This window comes from Aristolochia californica, unplaced genomic scaffold (genome assembly GCF_029961685.1).
Source record: "Aristolochia californica isolate CCGP_79_NKW_82.1479 unplaced genomic scaffold, dmAriCali1.0.hap1 SCAF_6, whole genome shotgun sequence".
NCBI classification, from domain to species: domain Eukaryota; kingdom Viridiplantae; phylum Streptophyta; class Magnoliopsida; order Piperales; family Aristolochiaceae; genus Aristolochia; species Aristolochia californica.
This window is the reverse complement of record NW_027182257.1, coordinates 37471042-37497615: the sequence shown is the minus strand read 5'-3', so window position 1 is coordinate 37497615 and position 26574 is coordinate 37471042. Positions and strand designations below refer to the sequence as shown.

The 26574-nt window shown below is 38.4% G+C and overlaps 2 protein-coding genes across 3 annotated transcripts; one reads left to right on the top strand and one right to left on the bottom strand.

Annotated features, from left to right (window-relative positions):
• Positions 1-5284: 5284 nt before the first annotated feature.
• On the bottom strand, positions 5285-8263 carry LOC137935035 (uncharacterized). Of its 2 annotated transcripts, XM_068779669.1 has the most exons (7): positions 7761-8263; positions 7078-7193; positions 6683-6771; positions 6512-6586; positions 6232-6342; positions 6055-6150; positions 5285-5604 (listed from the first exon to the last, which is right to left on the bottom strand). In XM_068779669.1, the coding sequence occupies exons 1-7, from the start codon at positions 8174-8176 to the stop codon at positions 5341-5343; spliced, it is 1167 nt and encodes a 388-aa protein (XP_068635770.1). In that variant the 5' UTR covers positions 8177-8263; the 3' UTR covers positions 5285-5340. The 2 variants fall into 2 exon arrangements, with proteins under 2 accessions (XP_068635770.1, XP_068635771.1); XM_068779670.1 differs by lacking the exons at positions 6055-6150; positions 6232-6342.
• Positions 8264-21395: 13132 nt separating this feature from the next.
• On the top strand, positions 21396-22013 carry LOC137935373 (ethylene-responsive transcription factor ERF027). The gene has a single exon (XM_068780031.1). The coding sequence runs from the start codon at positions 21396-21398 to the stop codon at positions 22011-22013; it is 618 nt and encodes a 205-aa protein (XP_068636132.1).
• The last annotated feature ends 4561 nt before the right edge of the window (positions 22014-26574 follow it).

The window sequence follows — 26574 nt, the reverse complement described above, 5'->3', positions numbered from 1 at the left end:
GTGGGCTTCCATCCAAATTATCCACATGTAGAGCCACAAAAAGAGCCTACACGTGACACGGAGTGGCATCGAATCGAATCGAGCCCAAACCTGCCTATGTTCAAGCCGGGTTTGATTTAGATATTTCGAACTCGAGCTCGAGTCCAATAATTTTAACCGAGTTCGAGTTCGAGCTCGAGTACGAGCTCTAACCTACATTTAAAACTTTGCATAAAATTCATCATCGGAATGTTTAGCCTCTCAAGATCCTCCTATTTCATCCTACCGAGACAATCCCAGAACCATGCTTGATCATAAAAGCCACAGCTTGAGGTGTCGTAAACCATGTTGCCATAATAATGTTTCCTTCCGCTTCACCATTTTCATCGTCTACAACAATCACAAACTACAGGATAGAGGTGATTCAGATTTCATAAGAACTGATCTAGAAAGTGATCTGAAGCTTGAGATTCAGATGGCACAGTACTGCCACCATGATTGGCACATCTGGCATTTGAATCTGCTATGCCAAGCCATGTACTTGCAGCACCTGATATATTTTGTTGTTGCATCTGTTGCTGGGCCATTGCTAGATTCCTTCCAAGTTCAAACTTACTAGAAACATCTCTTCATTCCAGTAAATATGTCCACAACCGGTGGTAAAGGGCTTGCAGGAATGGATTTGAATTCGCATTTTCAAAAACACCATACAATCAACCTCTCATGCCACCAAACAATCTTATAGAGCAGAGGACAATAATTTCCCCAGCTCCAGTAGTAATATGATTAATGAACAGGGTGATGCTTAGGCCAAAAAATGACAGAATGCTCATCCTGTCATACACAAGCGTAGCAATTTGGACCATAAATATAAATCATTCAATCCTTGAAATTGAAGTAAACAATCTATACAATTGATTGTTACCGGCGGAAAAAATGGCAGCAATCTGTGACAGAACAAGTTTGGCACGAGGTGCCTCTATTCTTTGCAAGGAAAGTAGCAATTGTGGTATCCAAGAAAGCCAAACCCAGTGGTCCATATACTTATCAAATGCACTTCCAATTGGTTCACTTGGAGTGTCAAAACTCAAAAGGTAAAGAACTTACAACAACGAAGCTAGCAATGAACCCGGCTGATTAAATTCAAACTCCGCGGAGAAAGCGAAAAAGGAGATAAATAAATCAACAGTAGGTAACTCGGCGGTAACAGAGAGCAGTCGTCGAGCAGAGTCTTCGTCTTCCAGAAACACCTATGAAGCTACGATACAGCTACGAGACAACAACAACAACAACCAATGAAAGACCAAGATAAGAAGCAACCAAATGTCTATGATGAAAGTTAATTTCTATAAGAACGGTCCAACTGCTCAAGCGATAAATGCAAAATATCTGAAATATGCAAAGTCGTAGGCCTGCCCACGATGTAAAGATTCCAATGCCTCATCAATGGAGGAGAAACCCTCTGTAGGACAGTCAAGGTCACCCTCTGCATCACTAACAAAGAAATCAACAGTCTCATGCATTATTTCTGCATCTAATGTCTCAAAAGAAGAGATATTTGGCTTGTTGGACTCAACAAAAATGGATTCATTTATGTTCTTCCTCATTGCTCCAAATCCATCTCCTTTTGCGGTGTAGCAAGTCAATTTGAATCATTACTTCAATCGACGAAGAAGAAGTTCGGAGGAAGAAATCGAAGAAGAAGAAGATCGGAGAGGAAGAAATCAAAGAGGAAGAAATCGGAGAGGAAGAACGAAGAATAAGAAGACGAAATCAAAAAATAAAAACTTACCTAAAGGAGCAAATTGCAAGCGATTTCCTTCCAATCTTCCACCCAAATCCCCATTTTTGCTCAATCTTTCCCTAAACACCCCTACCCCCCCACTTTTGATTCATCTGAAGAATGAAGAAGACCTCTCTCTCCACGCTCGGGCCCTCGTGAAGTTAACGAGTTAGCTCGCAAGCTTTCGAACCATGGTTCCCCCCCCCCCTTTTGATTCTTCCGAAGAATGAAGAAGACCTCTCTCTCCACGCTCGGGCCCTCGTGAAGTTAACGAGTCAGCTCGCAAGCTTTCAAACCAAACCATGGTTCGGTTGACCTCTGCTCGTTAACTTAAACGAGCCTGATCTGGAACTTGAACTCGAACCACTCGCGAATTGGCTCGGTTCGATGCCACCACTACACATGATGGTGAGTGTTAAGGAATAATCCCACATATATTAGTGAGTAGAAAGAAGTTGAGTTTATTAGTTGGAAAAGAGGTTTCCTAAGTTGGCTAGTCATTTTGTTGATGGGCATTGGACCCAACTTCACATGGTATCAGAGTAGGTACTCGTATGTGGGCATCTACCCAAATTATTTACTTTTAGAGCCACAAAAAGAGGGCCTACACTTGAGGGGGAGTGTTAAAGAATAGGAAAGAGGTTGCCTAAGTTGGCTAATAATTTTGGGATGACCTTAGACCCAACTTCACATGGTACCAGAATATTGATTTTCAAGACTCGTAGCTATGGTTTTGAGAATTCCCAGTTTTTTATATTGGGCACTTGCCTCCACATGTCTCCTTATTTTATTTTTCTTCAAATTCTTAGCATGATATTTTTGGTATCACTTGGCATTCTTCTTCCTTTTACCGCCTCTATCCCCGACGATTGATAGACGCCGAAGGTTCGCAGTTGGCAACATCTATTCCCTTGTAAATGTGCCCAACAAGGAGAGCTCTGAATAACAATCACATTGTACGTATGCCTTGGGGTGTTTCATGCAAGAGAAAGTGAAATAGCTCTGGTTTTGCCTCACAACTAGCATAGAATTTGTTTGACCGTTATGGTCTGTAATAGATGGGTGCCCCATTGCCAGATCCTAGTGCTGAAAGTTCTCCTCCGCATATCGGCCAAAACAATTATTTCTATCAGGCCTTGATCGTGTTTACGGTCTCGTCCAATGCAGCGGAATGTCTTACACATGCCTACAAGTTGTGCATTGTCCGAACCAACAAAGAGGTTACGACTATTTGTGCTTACCAAAGGCGATCTCTGTTTTTTTTTTTTTTCACTCACATGGCCATCAACTGGTAAATTGGAACCCCGTGGAATGGAAGCCTTGCCCTCTGCCATGAGGTTCTTGTGTGTCTACGTCATCCGGGGTCGACGGTGAGTTTGCCTTCGCCTTCTTGGCCTTCTTTGGTGACTCCGCCTCTGGAGCTGGTGCTGGCGCTAGAGCCTCCACCTTAAACAACTCCCTCGGCAGAAAACATTCTCCAATGTGTAAGCCACAAGAGGATTGTTGTCTACTACGGTGCCCATGATTTTGGCCGTGTTAATCTTAGTCTTGAGTGTCACTTCCTCCCCTTCATTCTACACTGTAAAATTGAAGGCCTACAGACCAAGGAGAAGGCCCACGGGCCCACAAGTGATGGGAAGATGGTAAATAAAGAGTCATCTCATAAAGATGACACTTATGTAATTAGTTTAACTTTCAAGGGTATAAATATAATATTATAAAATTATTAATCTATAAATTGAGCTTCAGGGAAAGGGTTAGGAAACAAGTCCATAACCTCTTTCTTTATCTTGCTTTCTCCTAAAGAGTCCCTCTCTCTTTTTCTCTATGAGTTAAATCTATGGAGAAATCAACAATTTGTGTTTGAGATACCCCTTAAAAAGTGGGTAGTTTCTTTGTTAAGCCCTAAAGTTGGGCCATTTTTCTGCTTTTAAAATTGAGCAGAGTGTGATTTAGATTATGACCGTTTTAACTGGTGTATGGAGCTTTGTTGTACAGTTAGGAGTGTTTATCTTCTCCCACATTGTGTTTTGTCCAAGTTGGGTCTCTATGTCCTTTTCATCCCTAGCTCGAGGGGGAGACGTAAAAGAGAGGTATTTTGTTCCACTTGTTGTGGTAATTTTTTGTGACCAAAATATTCAGAAAAAAAGAGAACAAATGAGAAAGATTTAACATCTATGAAAAAATTTTAGCCAATGAAAATTTAAGACAAAAAATATTTAGCTCATTTTTATGACAAAAAACTTGAGTGGGAGACTTTAACTTTCTTATTTCAAAAACTAGCAATTCAAAACCACAAAGAGCTTTGATTTTTTCTTTGCATCGAGTTGTTGTTTATATTAGAAAGGATTTAGATATTATAGGCTTTGGGTGTCCTATAAACACCCAAATCTTTTCTAGCCTAAACAACAACTTCAAACATAAAACTTTCAAAGCTCTCTTGCATCTTCAATGGTTTCTAAGTGTTATTTGATTATTGAATGTGGTTGTACAGTTAATTGTGTGCTTGTTTGAAATTTAGACTAAATTGAGCTAAGAGTTTTTAAACTCTAATAATTTGTGTGCATAAACCTATTCACCCTCTTCTAGGTATGCCTTAGGACCCCAACTAAGGGTAAGTTTCATTTTTACTTCATATTTAGTTACCCAATTAGCAATGGCAATGTGTCATAACAAGGTCAGATTTTGTGAAATTCAAAATATGCACCGTTACTTTATCCCATCCAAATAACTCATTGTATTGGATTTTCAACCCCCTCCTATGCTACCACCCTATCCCCATCTAAACCCTCTCATTGGATTGAATTTCCATCTCTATCCTACTCTACCAGCCTATCCCCAAACTTCTCCTTTAGGGTCTGTTTGGAACTCCTAGAGAATAAAAGAAAAGAAAATGAGAATTTGACCATTATTATTCCTAAAAATAGTCATTGAAAATGAGAAAATTATCAAATTATCAAATTCTTTTTTTTCACTAACTATTTTTGGGAATAATAATGGTCAAATTCTTATTTTATTTTATTTTCTTTTCCATGGGGTTCCAAAATAAACCCTTAGCCTATCCTTGGCTCGTCCTTATGGACTCAATCTTATGCCATAAAACTTTCATTTACTCTTTCAAAAAGTATTTTAAAAAAAAATGGTTTTGTTTCGTTTTACTTTGTTTAATAATTAAGAGCACTAACAAAATTCACTAACATAGGATTAGAATTTTCTTTTCTTAAACTACTCTAACGTAGTCCTTACATTCTTATTTTTCATTTTGAAAAGGTATTATATTACAGAAAAGACAAGGAACATATATGTTATCTAAGCTTTGTGAATAGGACCTATAGCTTGAATAATAAAAAGGGTCAGATTCGGGTTTGACACTAGGAACAAACTGATCAAAAGAGCAAAATTAGACTGAAATGGTTTGTAAAATATAATTAAACTAGACCATGCCTTTTATTCTTTAGTTTTTACTACTTAAAACAATTTATTAACCAATAAAATACATTTATAAAATTTGTCAAAGTCATGTTGGAACAAAAGGAATTTATACGGAATTCTCAATCAATACCAGAAATAAAAATTTGTCATTGTATCATAGTCCTCACCTGTTCATAGAAAATCCACAAAATGAATCCAATTAGTGTATCACGAACGAGACCTTTGATGATGGAGTTAACCCAACCATTTGAACTTTCTGGTCTTCGGCCTGTAAGATCACGAAACCGCAAGTCCCCCTGATCTGCCATTAAGGCATGTATAACTCCATTCATGTGACCCTTTCCAATGACTCCCACTACTCTCTTCATGTTGTTCACTGCTTTACTCCTCTTTAGAGACCACGCAAGATACTAAAACAAAAAGCAACATCATGGGTTTCAGCATATTATATTTGGCAGCAAAACAAACACATTAATGTAAGTTTATAAAGCAGGAGAATGCATGACCTTTCCCAATATCTGGCAAGTAATATCACTGAACTGTTGTCTTTTTTTCTAGAAACCTTACCTAATACTGGAAACCTGAATTTTACAACAAGATGACCATGACTTCTTTGATAGATGAAAACAACCCTTGTAAGGTGTGTATACAAACTACAAATTATTTCAACATTCCTCCTAGTTTTGCTAACTAATTTTATATTGGCTGGCTGTGGTATTTAAACAGTTCTAACATACTGGAAAAGGAATAGCCTTTTGCACTTCGTGGTGAATAAAAATCAAGAAAATTTTAACTCCGATTTTCACAATGAGAATAACTTGCTATGATTCAGATGTTGAGAACAGAGAATACTACTATACAGTATCTCTCTCATGTACTAGAGGCAGAAGGAGTGAGGGAAATGAGGAGCTCAGCTGCTCATACAGCTGAAATGGGTCACCACCCTTTTCTTGATCCTGCATAAAAAAATTAATTTAGTTTGGCGTTTTGTTTGATTGCTTCGAGGTCGAATAAGTTTTGACAAGATAAATAAGAACCTTCAGGTCACTGCTAGATGCATCAAATGATGGTGATTTTATGCCACGAAGAAGAGAAACAACAAAATTCAGTTTCTCCCTCCATTTGAGAGAGCTCCAGGCCCTACCAAGCTGAATAAAATAAGAAATCAACATTTGATAACTGTATCAATGACAAACACATTAGAGAAACGACCATCTATAACCTTCAATGACCCATACATACAGCCCAGTTTGATAAGTTGAATTAATAGTCACAAGAAAGCAGTATCTGCATATTTTGCTTGAGTAGAGTACATACAGTTATTTCAATAGGTCGATCCCCCAAAACTATCTGAGCACCAACCTCTTCAGAAGCCTTCCGTGCAGACCGAAACTGAATATATTTGAAAACAGAAGGAAGACCCAATGATTTAGCATACATAACACTAGAAACAGTAATTTAACATTTTAATGATGTTATATTTACTACCTCATCACCAAAAGATCTGTTGGTATCTGCTGATATTTTAGAAGAGTAAACTGCCAGAAGCAATCGGAGTGCAAGGGCAGTTTGGCCTCCTGTCATTGCAGAGTCACCGCAATTGTAACATCTTGCCTAAATTTCAATTTGACTTGATGCAGATGAGTCATACTGAAGTTTGTCCATAACTACATCATCAAGTTTTGATTCAAGTGACATTACCATGGCAGTACTACTGAAGGACTGCTCCTAATGCTAGTTGCTGTGTATCGGAAGGGGGAAAAATCCAAGGAAAATCAATGACTGGTAACAACAGGCAACTTCTCTACTGACAGACTATTCCACATCCACCAAAAACAAATCTGTTCAGTGAAGTTTCCCAAGCAAAAATACTAGAAACATACCCAAATTTATGCTGCGACTAACAGCACCGAAAAACCTAGGCCCGCTCAAAGAGAACATGTTCGACTTCAAAAGAGAGGAATTCTCACCATCAGCAGCAGTGTACATTATTCCAGCTCTGAAAATGAAATCAGAATAAAATTCAACCGCATTCCAGGATTGAGAAAAACAGGAAACCAACACAATACACTCCACATTTAGTAAATTTTCACATTGACAGCAATTTACTGCTGAATATATATCTCTACATACAGTTTTGGTAGTCAGTGATTACACAATTGCTAGAAGAAACCAACACAAGAGGCCCCGCCTATCCATTTTCCTAAAAACCTCTCATAGGTTCCACCTCTCCATTTTCCTATAACCCTCTCATAGGTTCCACCTCTCCATTTTCCTACAACCCTCACATAGGTTCCACCTCTCCAGTTTCCTGTAACCCTCTAATAGCTTATATGTGGATCTGATGGAATTGATTATGCAATTTAAGCTGGGTTCATCGACCTCAGCTTTCTTTTACAGGAACTATAACGTTATCCATCGTATTGAAGTTTTTCATCTAGACTCCGGTGACAAGAATATTGTTTGAAGTAAGGACATATTTGAGGTGTTTGATTGACTCTTCATTTGAGGCTCTCATTTCTGAGATAAGCTCCGGCGGAACGGACTACGATAAAGTTACAGTTACCTGCTTCGGCAAAGCTCTACGACGACTCTGTCCGGCTTCACAGCTCTCACTACACGCTCCACATTTTTAGCTGATTCCTCCGATATATGTGATGTTCCGACCAACCAGATTTCCTCCGGTTCAACAAATGCTGTTCTCCAAACCGGAACCGGACCGAACTGGCTTTTCTCGATCAAGACTATGCTCCCGTTGTCGGCCAAATCCAAGAGCTCCGGATACAAGACTGATATTGCGGCGCGGGAGGCATTAAAGACTTCTTTTCGGTAATCGAATCCCGGAGGTGGAGGCTTGACGGAGACCGAAGCAACTTTGAAAGATGGAGGTTTTGAAGGATTGGAGGGACTTCCGAGAAGTGAAAGACCACGAAAACTAGGGATTTGCGAGAAGAGCGGGGAAGGAGAAGGCAATATTTTCATGTCCGTCGATACGGGCGCGAAAGATGCTCTGGTTGGATAAGGGAAATCAGTTTCCAATTGACTAGTTTAAACTTCAGAGGGAAACCAGGAACAGAAGAAGCCTGTGGTTTCCGATGCAATGACCGGTTACGGATCAAAGTATAACATCATAATGATACCTTTTTATTAAAATCATAAAAATATCAGCGAAAGCTTCAATCCGAGGGAGTGGCCAGAATTTCAGTGGTGGAGGCCAAGTATACCATAAATTTATTCATATTTTTTACTTATTGGAAGAAATTTGTCGAAAAATATGAACATGCAAATAAAAATAATATCAAACTTTAAAAAAGAAAAAAAATCTCCAGAAAAAGTACAAGATACTCTTTTGGTTGAATCAAAACATTCGATATTAAAATCTCTTGAATGTCCTTCAATCTCCTTCTTAGTGTGTGTATATATATATCTCCAGAAGAAGTACATAATGCTCTTTTGGTTGAATCAAAAATTCGACAATAGAATCTCTTGAATGCCCTTCAATCTCCTTCTTAGTGTGTATGTATATATATATATATATATATATATATATATATATATATAGAGAGAGAGAGAGAGAGAGAGAGAGAGAGAGAGAGAGAGAGAGAGAGAGAGAGAGAGAGAGAGAGAGAGAGAGAGAGAGAGAGAGAGAGAAATCGTGAGAGATACAAAACTCTATTTCGTGTGAAACTTTCAAAAATGAGTTTCTGACTTTTCAATCTTGATAAATGGTGATGTTTAAAGCTTCCCACACAACTACTCTTTAAATAATGAAATTTGTATCCCTCTTTCTCATGCACATCAGAACGAAGAGGAAAGAGATAGAGAACCTCCTACATCAGCCCTATCATTGTTCATTGTTGTTCATTGTCGCCTTTGATTCCCATTATCATTGTTCAAAACCCTTCACCCGCCCTTACCTCTTCCTCAAAAATCCCTCTCAATCGCCTCTCATTCCCTGTTAACACCCCTATGGAGAGACAAATACAAAATTATATGTTGGTTCGGGAGAAAAAGTTGATGTAGGCAAGTACCAGAGGCTAGTTGGAAATCTTATTTATCTCATAGTGACTAGACCAAATATATATCTTGCAGTCAGTGTGCTTAGGGGAGAGGGGAGAGAAGAAACCATGGCTGAGAAGGAAGAGATAAAGACAAAGAGGTGTGTGGATGAATTTGAGCCAAGAGGAAGAAGTTTGAATGTTCTACCCTATGCTTTGAGGTTGTATTTATAGTTGTGTGAATGTGTTTACAAAGACTAGAATGCCCTTAGGGCTACATGCTTAAAAATAATGATATAAGACAACATATACCAGCTTGCATAAATTAAACTTTATGTTATCTCTGTGTTGAATTTAGGATCACATGATTTGAACTGCGAGCAAAGTAAGACAGGGAGAGAAGAAGATAAGAAGAGAAGAAGAAAGGGAATTCGGGTAAAGAAGGGAGAAAGAGAGAAAAGGGAGAGAGCCTTTAGGGTAAGAGAGTTTGGATGAATTTGGAGAAGGGGAGAGAGAATTGATGCTCTACCCGAAGCCAAGGGCCTCTATTGATATTTTTTTAGAGGAAATTACAATGCTTACAATACCCTTAGGGTTATAAGCTTTACATGAAAAAAGACATAAGTAGACATGTTCACCTTGACTAATTGCACCATTGTGCCATTTTTTAAAAAATTACAACTTATTTAAAATCATGCCACCCATTTTGGACGTAAGGGCCTTCTCCATACTCATGTGGGCTTGGGCCCATCTTCTAACTCAATGGAAGTTCTTCTTAATTACCAGTCATGCCAACCCTACGTGGGTGTCTTTTAGTAGTCCCCCTCAAGCTGGTGTTTGTAACTAAACTTGCAAACAATCTTGGTCAAGAAACGTGTGCTTGAAAAGGAAATTTTTATAATCTTCAGTTTTTTCCTCATTTTGTCTCCCCCTTACTTGGATATTCTAGCCACATAAAAGTTGATTACCACAACATGTGGAATTCTTCATTGTTGGTTATCTATATCTTGTATTTCTTCTTCTAACTGTGTTCTTTACTAAGAAACTCAACTTGCACAACATAATGGTGAGAAAAAAAAAACTCAATCCTAACCGCACGACAAAGCTCCATACACCAGTTAAAATGGTCATTGTCTGAAACACACACTGCTCAATTTCAAAGGTGGAAAAATAGCCCAACTTTAGAGTACAATAAAAAGACTACTCACTTTTTAAGGGTAGCTCAAACACAAATCACCCCTTGGGTGAAGAATAAAAGACTTGGTTCAAGTTGGATGTTGGGCACACTTCTATACTTTTAGGTTGTGGGTCTACAAGCATTGGTATGAAGTAATTTTAAGAAACACTAATTGAGAAAGTACTTTGAGAAATTAAGGGTGTGAATAAAAAGATACCAGATCTCATACTTCAAAATGAAGGAGGTGCACAATGCAATTCTTCATAATTCCAAGTACGAAAGAGGCGCTTTAGACCAATAGATAGATAAAAAAGGACCAGGTTTTACTCAAGAGGGAGATAAAAAATAATTCTTCTATTAACATGATAATCAAAGAAACTTAAATAAAAACTCCAATAAGAAAGTTTTGAGATGGAACACAACTTGACCAATTTGCAAATAATATATTCAAGAGGTAATTTTTTAAATGAGAGAGATTTAGAACACTTATTTAGAATCTAGAATTAGGAAACAAAACATTCTAAATAAAAAATTTCAGACTTTGTCAAAAAGGAAACTAAACTCATAATAGGAAAGACTTCTCTTAGGGGGGGTTAGTGCACATGAATCAGGACATGATCTTCATGCGCATTACGCAGTTCATGTCCTGGTGTCGTTAGGGAGCGCCGAAATTCATGTCATGTACATGAACATACATGACTCAGGAGTTCATGTCCCAAGAGTAAACGGTGAAAAGTGTTTTCCACCTGATTTTGAGAATCATCTACATGACTCTCGCGCGGGGCTGTCTCTCGGGGCTCTCTCTGCCGCACACCCTCTCTGCCATTTCATTCCCGCAGTCCTCTCTCATTCCCGCAGCCCTCTCTCGTTCTCTGCACCCTCTCTCGTCTCCACCGGCCCTCTCCGGTCTCCCTCTCTACGACGTCCATCTCGCTGCGAACATCCTTTTGGCGTCTTGCTCTCCATCTCGGACTCGCTCTCCCTCTGAACCTCCTACTCGATTTTGACATTTGGGCTTCGATTTTTTTAATTTCTACTTCGATTCATCATCGATTTCCCCATTCGGCTTTGATTTCAGCCATTAGCTTTGGTTTAACAGCCATCCTCCCTCTCCTCTCCCTCTTGACCTCTGTCACAGAGCACGGGAGGTCGAGCATTGGTTGCAGAGCTTCTCAGCCTCCCTCTCTTCTCCCTCTCGGCGTACCGTCGGAGCGCTGCCTCTGTCGGCATTGCCCGCAGCCGTCACCTTTGCCTACTAGCCCGTCCCCGTCGCCATCACCGTTCCCCGTTGGCTCGCTGCTAAGGAAGACGAAGATGGTTTAATTTTTCCTAAGTTAGGAAAAATTAGACTATCTTCATAAAAATCATTAATTTATAATTTTTATTTATAAAATAATTATTTTTATTTATAAAATAATTATTTTTATTTTACAATTAATCTATTAAAATAGTGATTTAATAGTCATAATTAAAATATTTTTAAAATAAATATTTGATAAATTATTTTTACATAATTATCCGATTGCTATAGTTAATTAAACCAATGGTTTTAAATTTTGTGATAATATATTATTAATTAATAATACATAAAATATATTATGTACAAATATATAGTGTGTTAAAGTTATGATTAAATCAATTTTTTCTCTTAAATTATTCATTTTTAGGTTAAAGTATATCATATGTTATTAATAACTCAACGTATTACTTTCGTTTTTTTATTTATAACGTTATTTATTTATTATTTTTAATTAATCATATACGTATTTCATTGGCTCATGTAATTACCATATTAATGCACAATAAAATATCTAATTCAATTAATAAATATATTAATATATTTAATTATACATTAAATAACTTATTCGTGTAGTAATAATGGTTGTTTTACCTAATTTGGGATTTAAGGATTATGTTGTAATTAAGTGCACTATAAAGGTTTAGAGATTCTCTTATTTTTTATGTTTTTCTCATGTTGGGGCAGTAACACTGGAAACTGTTTTCCAGTGCACATGAAGTCGTCAACACTAACACCAAGTGTGAAGATGATCTTCATATTGGACATGAACTTGAACTTGAAAAATCTATTTGGGGGACTAACCCCCCCTTAAAGAAACTAATGTAATGTGAAATCAAACAAAAGAAACTTTTAAGGAAGAAAAAAAACTCAAATTGGTAAAATATTGAGTAGATTTTGAAAACAAATCGAAAAACCAAAATTACCAACTCAAAAATTGAAGCAAAAAAATTGGCTTAAATTCAGATTTTTGCATGCAATAGGATACCAACATGGCCTTAGATTCTACCAATGTATATATCTCTCAAGAAAGATCATATTGAGATATAGTTTATTGGGATTGAAACCAGAGTCACATATCTTTCTATCGAGATATAATTCTCAATATAAATTCTTAGTAGCATTGGTACAAACCATTCAAGAAGTTGAGGCTTTCTAATACTACATGAAACTTTTCTGTTGCTAGACCATTGTTGCTTCATATATCAATTTCTTTTTCTAGAAAAATATAATTTCAATGTTTCTTTTTTTAGCTGGAAAATAGACTTAATGATATTTTTAATTATTTATAATTTTATATATGAAATATATGTTACAAGACTGAAATATCTAATGAAAAAAATGAATTTCGAAAGAAGACTTAATGAAAAACGAGAAAGTTTTTTTTTTCTTCTCCTTCTTCTTCCTCCCTTTCTTCTCCTTTTTCCATGTCAAATAATTGCCCACTCTAATACCATGTTGATTTCTAGGGACAAGACATGAATACAAGAGATCTCAAAGGAAGGAGAGCAGAGAGGAATTCCAGCACTTGGGAGAATGGAAAGAGGAAACCATGGGATGAACGAATTTGCATAATTACAAATTTATGCCAGTTCTATAGAAGTTCTCCTTATTTATTAGCCATGTCACCCCTACACATGTGGGTGTCTTTTAAAAAAATGCATATTAGTTACTATTACTTCGGTAGCCTTTACTATGGAATTAATGTGTTGTTTTTTAAAATCTGTATCAAGATCTTGAGAATCTCATTTAATGGCTATGAATCAATTTTCAGTTGAGAATTTGATTCTATGAATGATTGTTAATATTTGATTCTTATACTTGCATAGAAACTTGAAAATAAGCAATTCTTGCCTCATTGGCTACAATAGTTTAATGAGTATCTTAAATTTGGTTAGTGCAATTTAAGTTTGCCTACTTATGCTAAATAGAAATTTTAAAATTCACTCTCCCTAGAGTTGTGAAGATCTTGATGAAAAATAGTATAGATGCGTGCAAATGATCTTCATAAAAGCACACAGGTCTATAAGTAGATGATAAACCTTATAAATATGGACCATGATAAAATTTTAAATCATGTTGTCGTGCTTAGAGCCGTGAGACCCTCTTTTGAGTCTCAACAAATCTTCTTCTTTGAGTATGAAGTCATATTAGTTAATTCTTTACTACTCATCGATACATTGAGCAATCCAAAACATATATGCAATTTGTATAAAGTTTTGTTTGGTTTGAAGCAAGCTCTTAGAGCTCAAGACTTATCGAATTTTTAAAACAAAATGGGTAGAAATGAGGTGCAAATAAAACCTTATTCACTATGAGTCATGAACAAGATTTGATTATTGTACAAATCTATGTGAATGATATCATTTCTAGCTCTACTATCACCTCCTTTTGTGAACAATTTTCTTACGTCATGAAGAATGAAGTTGACGGGTAAACTTCCTTTCTTCCTTGGACTTAATTGGTTCAAATTGAAAATAGAATATTCATGAATTAGTTCAAGCACACAAAACAACTTTTTAAAGAAATAGAATATGAAATTTATTAGCACACCCATGAGTGCATCCTTGAAAGTTGACTAAGTTGATTCTGGTAGACCCATAGAATCCAAAATTATATAGAAATATAATAGGGTCTCTACCTTTCTTGGCATCTAGTGCCTATGCGCTTGATTTCAATCCAATCCTAGAGAACGACATCTAGTAGTTGTAAGAATATTTCTTTTTGCCTTTAATAATTGGTACTCAACATTCAACCACGTCTTATCTATCGTAATAATATGAGTGCTATTAACTTAAAGCATAACCTGACTGACTAATCTCCGTCCAAACACATTAAAATTGGACAATACTTTACTCAATAACCGGTTCAATATTAGGCCAATTAAAATTGGAGTAGTACCTACCAAAAAACAATGAAGGGACATTTCTACAAGCCCTTAGGAATTGAAGATTAGTAATGGTTAAAGTACCCCAATTAAAAATGAATTTAGAATTTGAAAAGAATTAAGAAACTTAAAAATTCTAGAGTGAAACCTAAAATGGACTTTTCCCTACCTTTGTCTCTACTTGTGTCTTACTTGAACATTATCTTTTTTTTATGTATGACAAAAATGGGGAGAAAAAAGTGTTGCATAGATTAAGGGGGAGTCTACACCAAATAGGAATATATTAGAATACAGACTCATGCACGCATAAATAAAGAGGATTTAATTACCATGCATATACAAATCTAGGGAGAGCTCATACTTAGGGAGTTAAAGTCCTTTTGGTGCAATGCTAGAACATTTGGGACTCATTTCACATGGTTGACAAATTTTTGGACATTCATAGAGATATACATTTGGGACTCATTTCACATGGTTGACAAATTTTTGGACATTCATAGAGATATTATTTTTTCCAATTCATACCATTTTTAAAAAATTATCAACATGTGTTTTTAATGCATATAAACTTCAAGGTGGGAATTCTGTCATCATCAAAAGGTGGAGATTATTAGACCAATGGTGAAATCATGTTGGTCTGCATAATTTGAATGATAAAAAAAAATGGATAGCTTGAAATTGTGCTACTAACTGTGTTTTTATAGTTTACCAATACTAACTCTATTTATAGTTTTTATAATACCCTTAGTGTCATAGCTAGGTGGTTCTAGTCCACCTATTATAGTTTTTATAATAGCCGTAGTGTCATAGCTAGGTCGTTCCAGTCTACCTGGGTTAGGTTCCGTCCACCCCTGGTTCACTGATGGGTTAGGTACTTGGCTTTCCGCACTTAGCAGGCCGGTCTGTTGAGTTATATCGGCTAAGCGTTTGACATGGTATCAGAGTTAGGCAAAACGTTCCACGTTTGAATCCCGGGTGAAACGGTAATGAACGGGAACGGTGGGTGTCAGAGCTAGGTGGTTCTGGTCCACCTGGGTTAGGTTCCGTCCACCCCTGGTCCACCTGGGTTAGGTATTTGGCTTCATGTAAACACATTTGTGGACATAAACAAGAATATCAAGAATAAATATTAAATAAAAATATAAAAAATAAATAAAAATCTAAATGGAAACATCATGAAGAGAATGTATTAAAGGTACTCTAAACCTTTCATATAAGCAAATGAAAAATGAAGGTCATGGCCCCCTTGAAGTGACATCGGTGGCTTTAATCAGGTACACATGTTTTTTCATAGCATGTGATCTAGGCCGCTGAAGTAGTTTGGACACAAGTGATAAGCGAAAAGCAAAGGTAATGGGATCAATAATGCTTTCGTGGTTTTATAAGATCATGACCACCCTTCAAAAGGTCGAAATCGACTTCCACGACTACTTGATAGGTCGTGGGGCCTTCTTATGTATTTACCGTACCACCCTGAGGCCTGCGAAAGCTTCTTCATTTAAAGGGACCAACTTGGGTAACCTCAGGTTGCCATTGGCCGACCTGACATGTGATTGAGAGAGAGACACGTGTAATTCTGCTTTCTTTGACTAATAATTAAGTCCTTTGTATGTCCTTTGTATGGCACTTGTCCTTTTAAAAAGGACGCCGGACACGGACACGGACATGTCACTGTTAAGAAACTCAGAGAGGAAAAGGGCTTTCCTCTATAATGCGCAGTGTGCGTGTTCCGGCCCCTGGGATGGGATTTGCCGATTTTTGAATTTATACTGCTTAGTGAAAGAGAATATTTAACTTAGAATGAAAAGATTCAAATGAAAAAGAAGGAGAGAAAAGAAGACTAAAAATTTTTCACTCTTTGGTAACTTTTTTTTCTAAACCAATAATCTCAAGATTTTTCTATTCATTGATTCATGTGAGACTATTTTTTTAATATTCCCTCTCATGCATAGCCATTTTTTTAGTAGATACCCTCCGTACAAGTATTTGCTCTTTTAGCGTGGAATTTGGGTCCAAGTTGGTCTATCCTAAAATAAATAGCCAAGTTAAAGAAAAAACCAGTTAATAAACTCAAGATTTTTCTATTAATCTATATACTTAAAACTATTCTTTAAAAACATTAGTCCCATACTACTATTCTAGTTTGTCATGCCTACTGGCGATAATATATATATATATATATATGTATGTATATATGTATGAATTTTTAAGAGACAAATAAACCAATTTATCTAGACTAGGTGTTCCGTTAAACAAAATGCTTGAGACTTGATTGTCTACCCCACTATATATTTATATACATAGAGGGAACATCCAATCCAAAAAACTATTTGTTGTGAAACATGTGAATGACTATCTTAGTCGTCCGATCATGATCAATGGTGCAAAATCTGGGCGAAGGCAGGGCAAGGTGAGGGCGAGGGCAATGGTGAAGGAGGAAGTGCATAGGGAGTCGACGGTGACAGTGAGGGATAAGGCGAGAAATGAAAAGAGAGGGAAAGAAAGGGGAGCGAGGAGCAGGAGCATTTCGCGCTGTTGATCATGATCGGACGGCTGACATAGCCGTTTCACATCAAATAATCTTGAGTATTAGATCAACCATATATATAAAATTTGAACCATCTGCTTTACTGAGTTATTTCTATATTCTAATGCCTTGTTATACCTCATGTCACACACTAGGGGTATGTTTTTACTACTAAAAAATTTTAGATGAAACGTAAAAGAGGAAAAATTATTAGACCAAAATTTTCTGGCATTTATTTTATTAGACCAAAATTTTATTCAACCAAAATTTTCGAGAATTTTTTTACAGCAATCCATCTTATCTTAGAAATGCTAAAAGGGTATGAGGCAATAAGTTTTCTATTGCCCCAAGAGGACATATTGGGACAAATAAACCCATCAAATAAGAGAGTTTATTTTCCAATAGAAAAAATTCAAAGAGAAAATTGGTCATAGAGAATATTTTTCACCATTCTATTTTTAGTGGCACAAGCAAACCCAAAATGATTAATCTCAATGTCAATAAGGTTTTAAGAAACTACTTTCTATTTTTCCTTTTTTTGTATACAATTGCAACTGATTCAAATGGTCAAATATATTTATTTTGATTTTTTCAACTTCCTTACAGTAAAATTTTCTACGAGGTAAAATCATACATAACTAATTTCCTATTGAAGTTCATTCGAAAGAGAAAGTATAATACTTTAGAATACTTAGCATCAAGAAATTTTCTACAACATCTATGTTAGATATTGAACCGAACTACATTAGAGGATGAACTGAAACACACCTTTAAAATTGATTAAGGGTGGTTTTTATAACTTTTATACACTTTAGAATAGAAAAGATAAACTTTACATGAGAAGATAAATACAACATGGGATAAATCCAATAGAATCTTATCCAATAACTGAAGAGATTATGCATATCCCTTATTATGCCCCCTCAAGATAGGCTAGAGAGGCCAATCTTGTCTCTTAGCAACTCAAATTGTGAACTTGGCACTGGCCATGTTAGGAGATTTGTTTCAGGGGCTCTTCGAAGCAAAAAGACAGGAAGAACAGTGGCACTGGTAGCGGTTGGGGCAGACGAAATCGGAGAGAACACTGGTGAAGAGATGTGGAGGAGCAGCGACATTGGTAGCGGTTGGGGCAGAAAGACTCAGAGAGAATGCATCATCTGGTGAAGAGATGTGGAGGAGCAGTGACATTGGTAGCAACTAGGGCGGACAAAATTGAAGAGAACGCATCGTACGGTGAAGAGATGTAGAAGAGCAGCGACATTGGTAGCTACTGGGGTGGACAGAAATAGAGAGCACGCACCGTCCAGTGAAAAGATGTGGAAGAGTAGTGGCATTGGTAGTGGTGGGGTTGACGGAATCGAAGAGAAGGCATGGTTCGTAAAGAGGGTTGTTTTGCCTCGCACATGCAAATTTGCAAGCGTGAGTTCACACATTGTGCGCAGACATGGGCGCTGGGAGAGGAGGGGGGGAGTCTGGTACAGTGCCGGTGAGGGTGGTTGTCGGTAGATGGCGGCGGTAGGGGACTGTAGGGGTGGGCGTGATGACAGTGGCAACTGCGATGACTACGGGTGGCAGCAACGGGGTGGAGGAATTCCGGTAGAAAATCGGCAACTGGAGAACTGAGCAAAGGCTCTGGCCGATGGTGGCAATGAAGGTGATGGCATGTTGCGGCTTCAATGAAGATTTCACTAAAATTTTGGGAGGAATTGAGAGAGACAGAGACGGAGAAGAGGGAGAGAAAGGTGCAAAAAGGGCAAAACGTCTTCACCGTTGATAGGGAGCGGCGATGGTGATGGCGATGGCGAAGGTGAAGGCTAGAGATAGTGAGGAGGAGACAGTGGCAGTTGATTCTGAGCGTGTGTACGTGTTGGTGAGCTACGTGGTAGAGCTGTTGTTCTGGAGGTGCGACGGACGAAGGTCGAGCTTGGTGGAGGCAACGACAATGGCTGGTTGGCAGTGAGGCATGCATCATCAATAGGAAGTCTTAAGCACAACGAAAAGAAGAATGACAAAGAGTTTCAGGGAGTTGTCCTGCCATTGTCGGGCCCAGGGTTTGTGGATAGTTTTTTTTTTTTTTTTTTGAGTGGCAAATGATTGTTTGTCATCATTGTTGGTGGTTCAACTTGAATTGTTGGAGGGCGTTGAAGGGAGGGAGTGACGGGCGAAGAGGTGGAGGACCAAAAACAAATTCCGAGGATGGCAGATGCAGAAGAATTGATATGCTCTGATACCATGTTAGATATTGAACTGAATCATATTAGTGGAGAAACTAAACCACACCTTTACAATTGATTAAGGTTGGTATTTATACACTTTAGAATAGAAAAGATAAGCTTTACATGAGAAGATAAATACAACATAGTATAAATCTAATAGGTTCTTATGTAATAACTAAAGAAATTATGTTTATCCCTTATCAATCTACACCATGGAATTAAAGCTATGTTTGGAACATAGAAAGTGGAGAGAAAAAAAAAGGAAGAGAAAATAAAGATAAAGAAAAAGAGAAGAGAATAAAATAAAATTATTTTCTCTTGTTTGGATGCCCATGGAAAATGAGAGAGAACTTAGGTCTTTTGTGCTTGTTTTACTGAGACGACACAAGGGGAGTTTGGTGCGGCGCCGACAAGGGTGGTTGCCGACAGATGGTGGCGGTAGGGGGTGGTCGTGATGACTACGGTAGGGAGTGGGCGTGGTGACAGTGGCGACTGTGATGACTACTGGTGGCGGCATCGGGGTGGAGGGATTTCGGCAAAAAATCGACGACAGGAGAACTGAGTGAAGGCTTTGGCCGATAGTGGCAATAAAGGTGATGGCATGTTGCGGCTTCAACGAAGATTTCACTGAAATTTCAGGAGGGATTGAGAGAGACAGAGACGGAGAAGAGGGAGAAAGGTGTGAAAGGGGCACAACATTTTCACTGCTGACAGAGAGCGGCAATGGCGATGGCGATGGCGAAGGTGAAGGCTGGAGATTGTGGAGGAGGAGACGGTGGCGGTTGATTCTACGCGTATGTACGTACTGGTGAGCCACACGGTGGAGCTATCGTTCTGGAGGTGCGATGGATAGAGGTCGGGCCCGGTGGAGGCGACGACAATGGCTGGTCGGTGGTGAGGGATGTGTCGTCAACGGGAAGTCTTAAGAACAACAGAAGGAAGAAAGAGTTTTGGGGAGTGGTGTAGCCGAGGTCAGGCCAGGGGTTCGCGAAGTGGTGCTGCCAAGGTCGGGCCCAAGGTTTGTGGGGAGTTTTTTTTTTTTTTTTTGAGTGGCAAAGAATTGTTTGTGGTCATTGCCGGTGGTTCAACTTGAATTGTTGGAGGGCATTGAAGGGAGGGAGTGATGGGCAAAGAGGCGGAGGACCAAAAAATATTCCGAGGATGGCAGAAAGAATCTATATGCTCTGATACCATGTTAGATATTGAACTAAACCACATAAAAGGATGAACTAAACCACACCTTTACAATTGATACAAGGGTGCTATTTGTACACTTTATAATAGAAAAAATAAGTTTTACAGGAGATGATAAATACAACATGCGATAAATCTAATAGGATCTTATCCAATATTTCTATTATTATCATACTTTGATGCAATTGAGGTTAACGTTTGGTATACTAAGTCATCTTATGGTACATTACATGAAGTATGCTTATATGGACATGAACTCTATCCCTTAGACATATTGATTTTGTAAATATTATTTCTCATTGATACTATATATTATTTGATTAGAAGAGTGTATTAGTTATTTTATATTAATCAATATGTTGCATTTGTGAATGCTCACATAATTAGACAAGTACTGTTCTGACAAGTAGGGTGCAAAAGTGAGGTTATTTTGAATAGACATAGCGAGTCTGAGATGGTTGGAAAGATTTGAGTGAGTTGGGAGGTGTCGGGTGTAGCTTGATTTGCAATCAAAGGGCAGTGGGAGGAAGAGGTATTTCCATACTTCTCATCATATGGGAAGGTACACTCGCCACACTCTACCAATCAAATCCCCCCACAGGCCACTCCAATCTAACAAAATCCACTTAAGGAGTGGACAAGCATTTTCTCTTTGGGCTCCAGCTAAGTGCAAGTCGAGCGCCCAAAAGCGTGTAAATCCCACAATTAAAATCACCCACTCTCCGCGAAACTCCCGCGGTTTTCCTTGCCCTTAAATACCTCCCGTCTCCAGACCCCTCACACGATCGCACGCCCAAACCTCTCCCCAGACTCCACTCTACTTCACAATTCTCGAAACACTAACAGGACAGGAGCCCAAACCTATTTCTTTCTATTTACGTTCTTTTCGTTTTTTGCTATTCTCGATGGCCGACCCTCGCCACACACGGGGCCCACCTTCGTACATGCACACAACTGAACAACTGCCATCTTCTTTTCCTGGCACGACCCACAACTCTCGCCTCCCTCGAACGCGATCGCCTCCCGGAAAGCATCCCCTCTATCGAGGAATCCGGTGCCGGAGCGGGAAATGGGTTTCTGAGATTCGGGAGCCCAGGAAGACCACCCGCATCTGGCTCGGCACTTATCCCACCCCGGAGATGGCTGCCGCTGCTTACGACGTCGCTTCTTTTGCTCTCAAGGGCTCTAACTCTGTTTTCAACTTCCCTGATTCTGTTCTCTCCCAGCCGCTTCCCGCTTCCTCTTCGCCAGCTGACATTCGATCAGCTGCCGCCGCCGCTGCTGCTGCCAGACTTCCCAAGCCCCCTGCTTACGCCGAGGCGGCCGCCGCTTCGCGGTCTCAGAATCAGGACTACTCGGGTTCCTACCCTGAATTCGTGGACGAGGAAGCGTTGTTTGACATGCCCAAGCTCCTGGTGAATATGGCGGAAGGAATGCTTGTCAGCCCCCCGAGGTTAAACGCTTCGGAAACCGACGATTCTCCGGCCAACTCCGACGCGGAAAGTCTTTGGAGTTACGACTAGTGAAGAAAAGTGGCTCGGTCTTCCTACTGCCAGTAGGCTGCAGCCACGCACACAAAAGGTCGCCACCAGAGTCCAAGCAGGAATTGTTTTTACTCCATCTCCTTAATAATAATGGAAGGGAGCGAACGGTACAGCTGAGTTAATACGTAGTGAGCAGAAAAAAAAATGGTTGTTTTTTAATTGCCTCTGCAAGACAGAAATCCCCATTGCAATGTCCACCCACTCTCGAACGTGTATCTAAGTTCATTTACAGAAGGCTTGGGTGTACATCCAGATATAAGAGAATTTCTTCGATGATCCTGAAATTAGTCTTCAAGGTTTGTTCGTTTAGTTTTCTCATCAAAGTTTTGGCATTTTCAAACAGCTGCGGAGGAAGAGTGATTGTATGTAAATGACGTTTCCAGAAATATTACTTCCTTTCTTACATTTTGAGTTAGGATTCTCTTCCGTCTTCCTTCCTCTTTCATCTCATCGAACTCTGCTTTAGTCATGAGGTAGGTTTAATGCACGGGATAGATTAAGGTACGCTTTCTTACTCTTTATCTCCTGCAGCTAGAATCAGGGCGAAGCAATAGTTCTTATCGCATTTTTTTTATATTTCCTGTCATGTGAATCCATCACAGTTTACCTGAAAAATATTGTCTCAGACTTGAAGCCGAATCATTTACTTGTGGAAGAGAAGAAGTGAAAACCCTAAATAATCCCTTTTCCAGCAATACCCGTTAATTAAGTCTAGGAACAGATCTCATTATCTTCAAGTTTTTTTATCGTGTTTGAATCCACGGACCCTCCGGGATGGATGCGCACCTTTCTAATGGTTCTGCACTGCATTAAGCGAAGCATCCCAGAGTAGAAGGGATGAATGTCTTGTGTTACTCACTACCTACCTTATATATATGCAGTGCAGAAGGGTATTCGCTTCCACCTCGGACCTTTAATGGAGTTAAATAGCAAAATTTACAGAGACAGCTCAAGCCAATACAGCACGGACATTCAAAGTTGACATCAAGATATCACGTCGTGATTTTGGTTTCAACGTGGCTGAGCCACACAATTCACATCTCTAAGTCACATGTTGGACCCAATTCCGGATGTGATATCTGGATGTGAAATCTGAACGTCGAAAGTCTGAATTTATCGCAACTCGGTTGTCTGTAAGATGCTGATTGTCTGCTTGGCTGGCAACCACGGACCTTTCCCGCATCCTCTATTCCACCGTTCTATTATGAGTTACTCGTCTCTGCTGATTATTGAACTGACCTGATAACATAGACATGCAGGTGTTCTCACAGACGTTTCCTTTTCTCTTCTTCTTCCTTTTTTTTTTTTTTTGTTTCTATGGAAACGAGAAGGAAGAATTTCTTTACATGGGAAGTTTCGATTGCCTTAGGGAGGACTAGTCGAGAAATCCCAAGTCACATCTGAGGTGAACTCGATCAACTCATTAAATAGATCCAAATGGTCCCTTTTGAGCTGGAAGTAGGAGAGATGTCAGCTTGATATATGCTAGTACTGTAACTCATGTAAATGTTGAATCTCTTCCCCTCATTTCAGTTCTCAAATCTTACAGCCAGACAATCCAGTTGCTGTAAAATTATACAAACATCCACATCTCCGGACTGTAACAAGACCAATGACCCTCATAGTTACAGGTGCGAATCCTGGAAATCCGCGTCGGTTCTTGCGGCTCTGAGCGTCCGTTAACCGTTTTTCATTTCTGAATTAATTCCCAAGCAGTTCCGAGTACTTGGCATTCATGGTTTCACACACCCATCCGTATTTCTCATTCAATGCAACTAATTACTAACCTGTAAATTGAAAATCGTTAACAAATGCTACAGCACAGCAAAGAACACCTGGTAAGATTTATCTTTCCGACTTCCGAGCTCTCCTTCTTCCCACTTCTGTCCGACGGTTAACGCTGCTCTGTTTCTCAAATTTCAGTAGTGAAAGTAGTTCTTTTCTTACCATCTCTCTGAGGATTAGTGCCCAGAGGAGGGAGAATCTCAAAAAGATTTTGGTCGAATAAATAGGGAACCAATTCTGCCTACCTGATCTTTCTCATCATGCTACCTCGTCCACATGACCCTACTTTCTACCAATTGGCTCAGACAAAATATAATGGAGTCAGCTAAACAACAAAACCCTAAAAAGTTTCTCCTTTCCACTTTCTCTTGGGCAAGCTATGAAGTTCGTGATTTGCTAGACTCATTTCCATATGTAAACGAGAAGGGATGAATCATGTTTCTAGAATTCGGTCTAGCACATCATGGCCTTCATAAGTTTGTATCCCTGAATTTGTTACAACCCATGATTCCCACAAATACCAAATCGAGTTTGGAAATGAAATGGAAAACTGAATCAAAACCGTGTTAACAAAAACTTTAAGGGCTTGTTTGGAAACCACAAAAAAAAAAAAAAAGAGGATAAATAGGTATTTTCTGTTGTTCGGCAACAGAGATTCATTCAACAAAAAGAAAATAACAGAGAAAATCAGTTAATAATTTCTCTCTTACAAAATGATGGAATTCGGGGAGAAAAGAAAATAAATAGAAACTTGACAGAAAAATTTAATTATCAAAAATTTAAAATATTGATCATTTTCTTTTCTTTTCTTTTTTATTTTCCATGTATATTCAAATAAGAGGAACTATATTTCACTTTCATTTTCTCTCTCATTTCCATGGGCATCCAAACAAGAGAAAATAAACATTTTTTCTTTCTCTTTTGTTTTCTCCCCACTTTATGTGTTCCAAACACAGCCTAAAGGAAGTATAATACCGAGAAACAAATGAGAATTATTCAAGAGGCTTCTAAGAAATATATATTGGATAAATAAAAAATAATTTAGAAACTTGTGAAAAAATGGACAAGAAGAAAATAATATAAAGATTCGAATAGATTATATTGCCAGTAATGTAAAGAAATGAGTAACAACAATTCCTATTAGCAATATAAAACTTTGGAGGCTACTTACAAATATTTTCTGAATCCTCCTCTCCGCCTTCCTAGAGCAGGAATCAAGGCCTCCAGAGAATTATAAAGAGCCCCATGTCTCCTCTACTTAAGATGTCACTACAAATGGGAAAGTATGGTTTTTGGTGATATTGATCATGTCCTTAAATGTCTTATCTGAATTATTAGGGGTGGCTTCGAACCGAGCCGGCTCGAGCTCGGCTAGGTTCGATACGGTATCCCTGGATTTCCAGTCGAGTTCGAAATCCGGGATCGGCTCTTTTAAATTAACGAGCCGAGCTAGACCGAATCTAGGTTCGGCTCGATTGCTCGCGAGCCAACTCGGGCCAAGTCAGAACCGGGAGCGGGGGAGCACAAGCGCCGGGGGAAAAAATTCTTCCTCCCCTCGTCACCGTTGAGCCCCTCCCATCCGTTGTTGTCATCGTCGACAGCTACTCGTCGGCTGCCTCTGTAGTTGTCCGTTCGAATTCTTCTGCCCCTAGCCTTCACCTCTGTTTTCGTCGTCGTCGTCGCTTCCATCACCGCCACTTCCGTCGCCGTAACCCCCTTCCCTCCGCGTTGTCTTGGTGAAAAAGTAGAACCATTCTCCCCTAAGTTCAAAGGAGAAATAATCCATATTCATCCCCCCTCCCCCCCTACTCAAAGATGATTTCGCACGTGCGACTTTCTATTAGTGTCTCATGTTTTTTTAAACATTTTTCTAATTGAAAATTCTTATTAAAAAATCATATAATTTTCTAAGTAAGATTTTCTTGCCAAGATGGGCTAGAAAACCGTATAGAAAATTTTTGAATAAGTATTTGACAGTTGATGCTGTAATACTTTTAGCATGAGACAATTTTCATTGCAATTTTGCGTTTGACATTTTATTTGATTAAAAATTTATCGATAAGTATAGTAATATATTAGATTGATTATTAATTTTTATTTATTTCCCTAAAAGAGGCAATAAGAGGTCCATTTAACTTTCCTAAGAAAATTTTAAAATATTTCTTGTAATTTTCTAATAAGTCACTAATAGTAATAGGATTTTATTTAAAGTTTTTTTTGGAAATATGTATCATAGGACAAACATTTCTAGTTTTTCCTAGAATATAACTTTTCAACCAGGGGCACTAAAGAGGCTATAGTAAATTTATGGCCAGATTCAAAAATTACAAAACAAGCTAGACAACATTTGGAGTAAAAAAGATTAATATTGATGAGTTTTAATCCATTATTAAAATTCAATCCTGAACCTCCCCTCTCATTCTTTTTTTAAAATGTATGCATAATTTTATATATAATTTATTTGACTTATATTTTATATAGAGTATTAAATGTAGGTTAAGCTCGAACTCGGTTAAAATTATTAGGCTCAAGTTCGATTAAAATTTTAAGTTCGAGTCTAGGGTCGGCTCAAGCTCGAGTTTGAAATATTTAAATCAAACTCGACTTGAACAAGGTTCAAACTCAACTGGATTCGATGCCACCCTTATGCCAAATTTTAAGTAGAGGTGATTCCCAATTTTATGTAAAATGTATGCATAATTTTATATACAATTTATTTGACATGTATTTTTTGAAAAATTTTAAATGTATGTTG

Bases quoted from the DNA above. Each gene is read 5' to 3' on its own strand.
- LOC137935035 (XM_068779669.1), bottom strand. From the start codon at position 8,176: ATGAAAATATTGCCTTCTCCTTCCCCGCTCTTCTCGCAAATCCCTAGT. The intron at 7,194-7,760 runs GTAACTGTAACT...TTTCATTTTCAG, and splicing joins GTAGAGCTTTGCCGAAGCAG to AGCTGGAATAATGTACACTG. The intron at 6,151-6,231 runs GTTCTTATTTAT...TTTTTTATGCAG, and splicing joins CATCTAGCAGTGACCTGAAG to GATCAAGAAAAGGGTGGTGA.
- LOC137935373 (XM_068780031.1), top strand. From the start codon at position 21,396: ATGGCCGACCCTCGCCACACACGGGGCCCACCTTCGTACATGCACACA.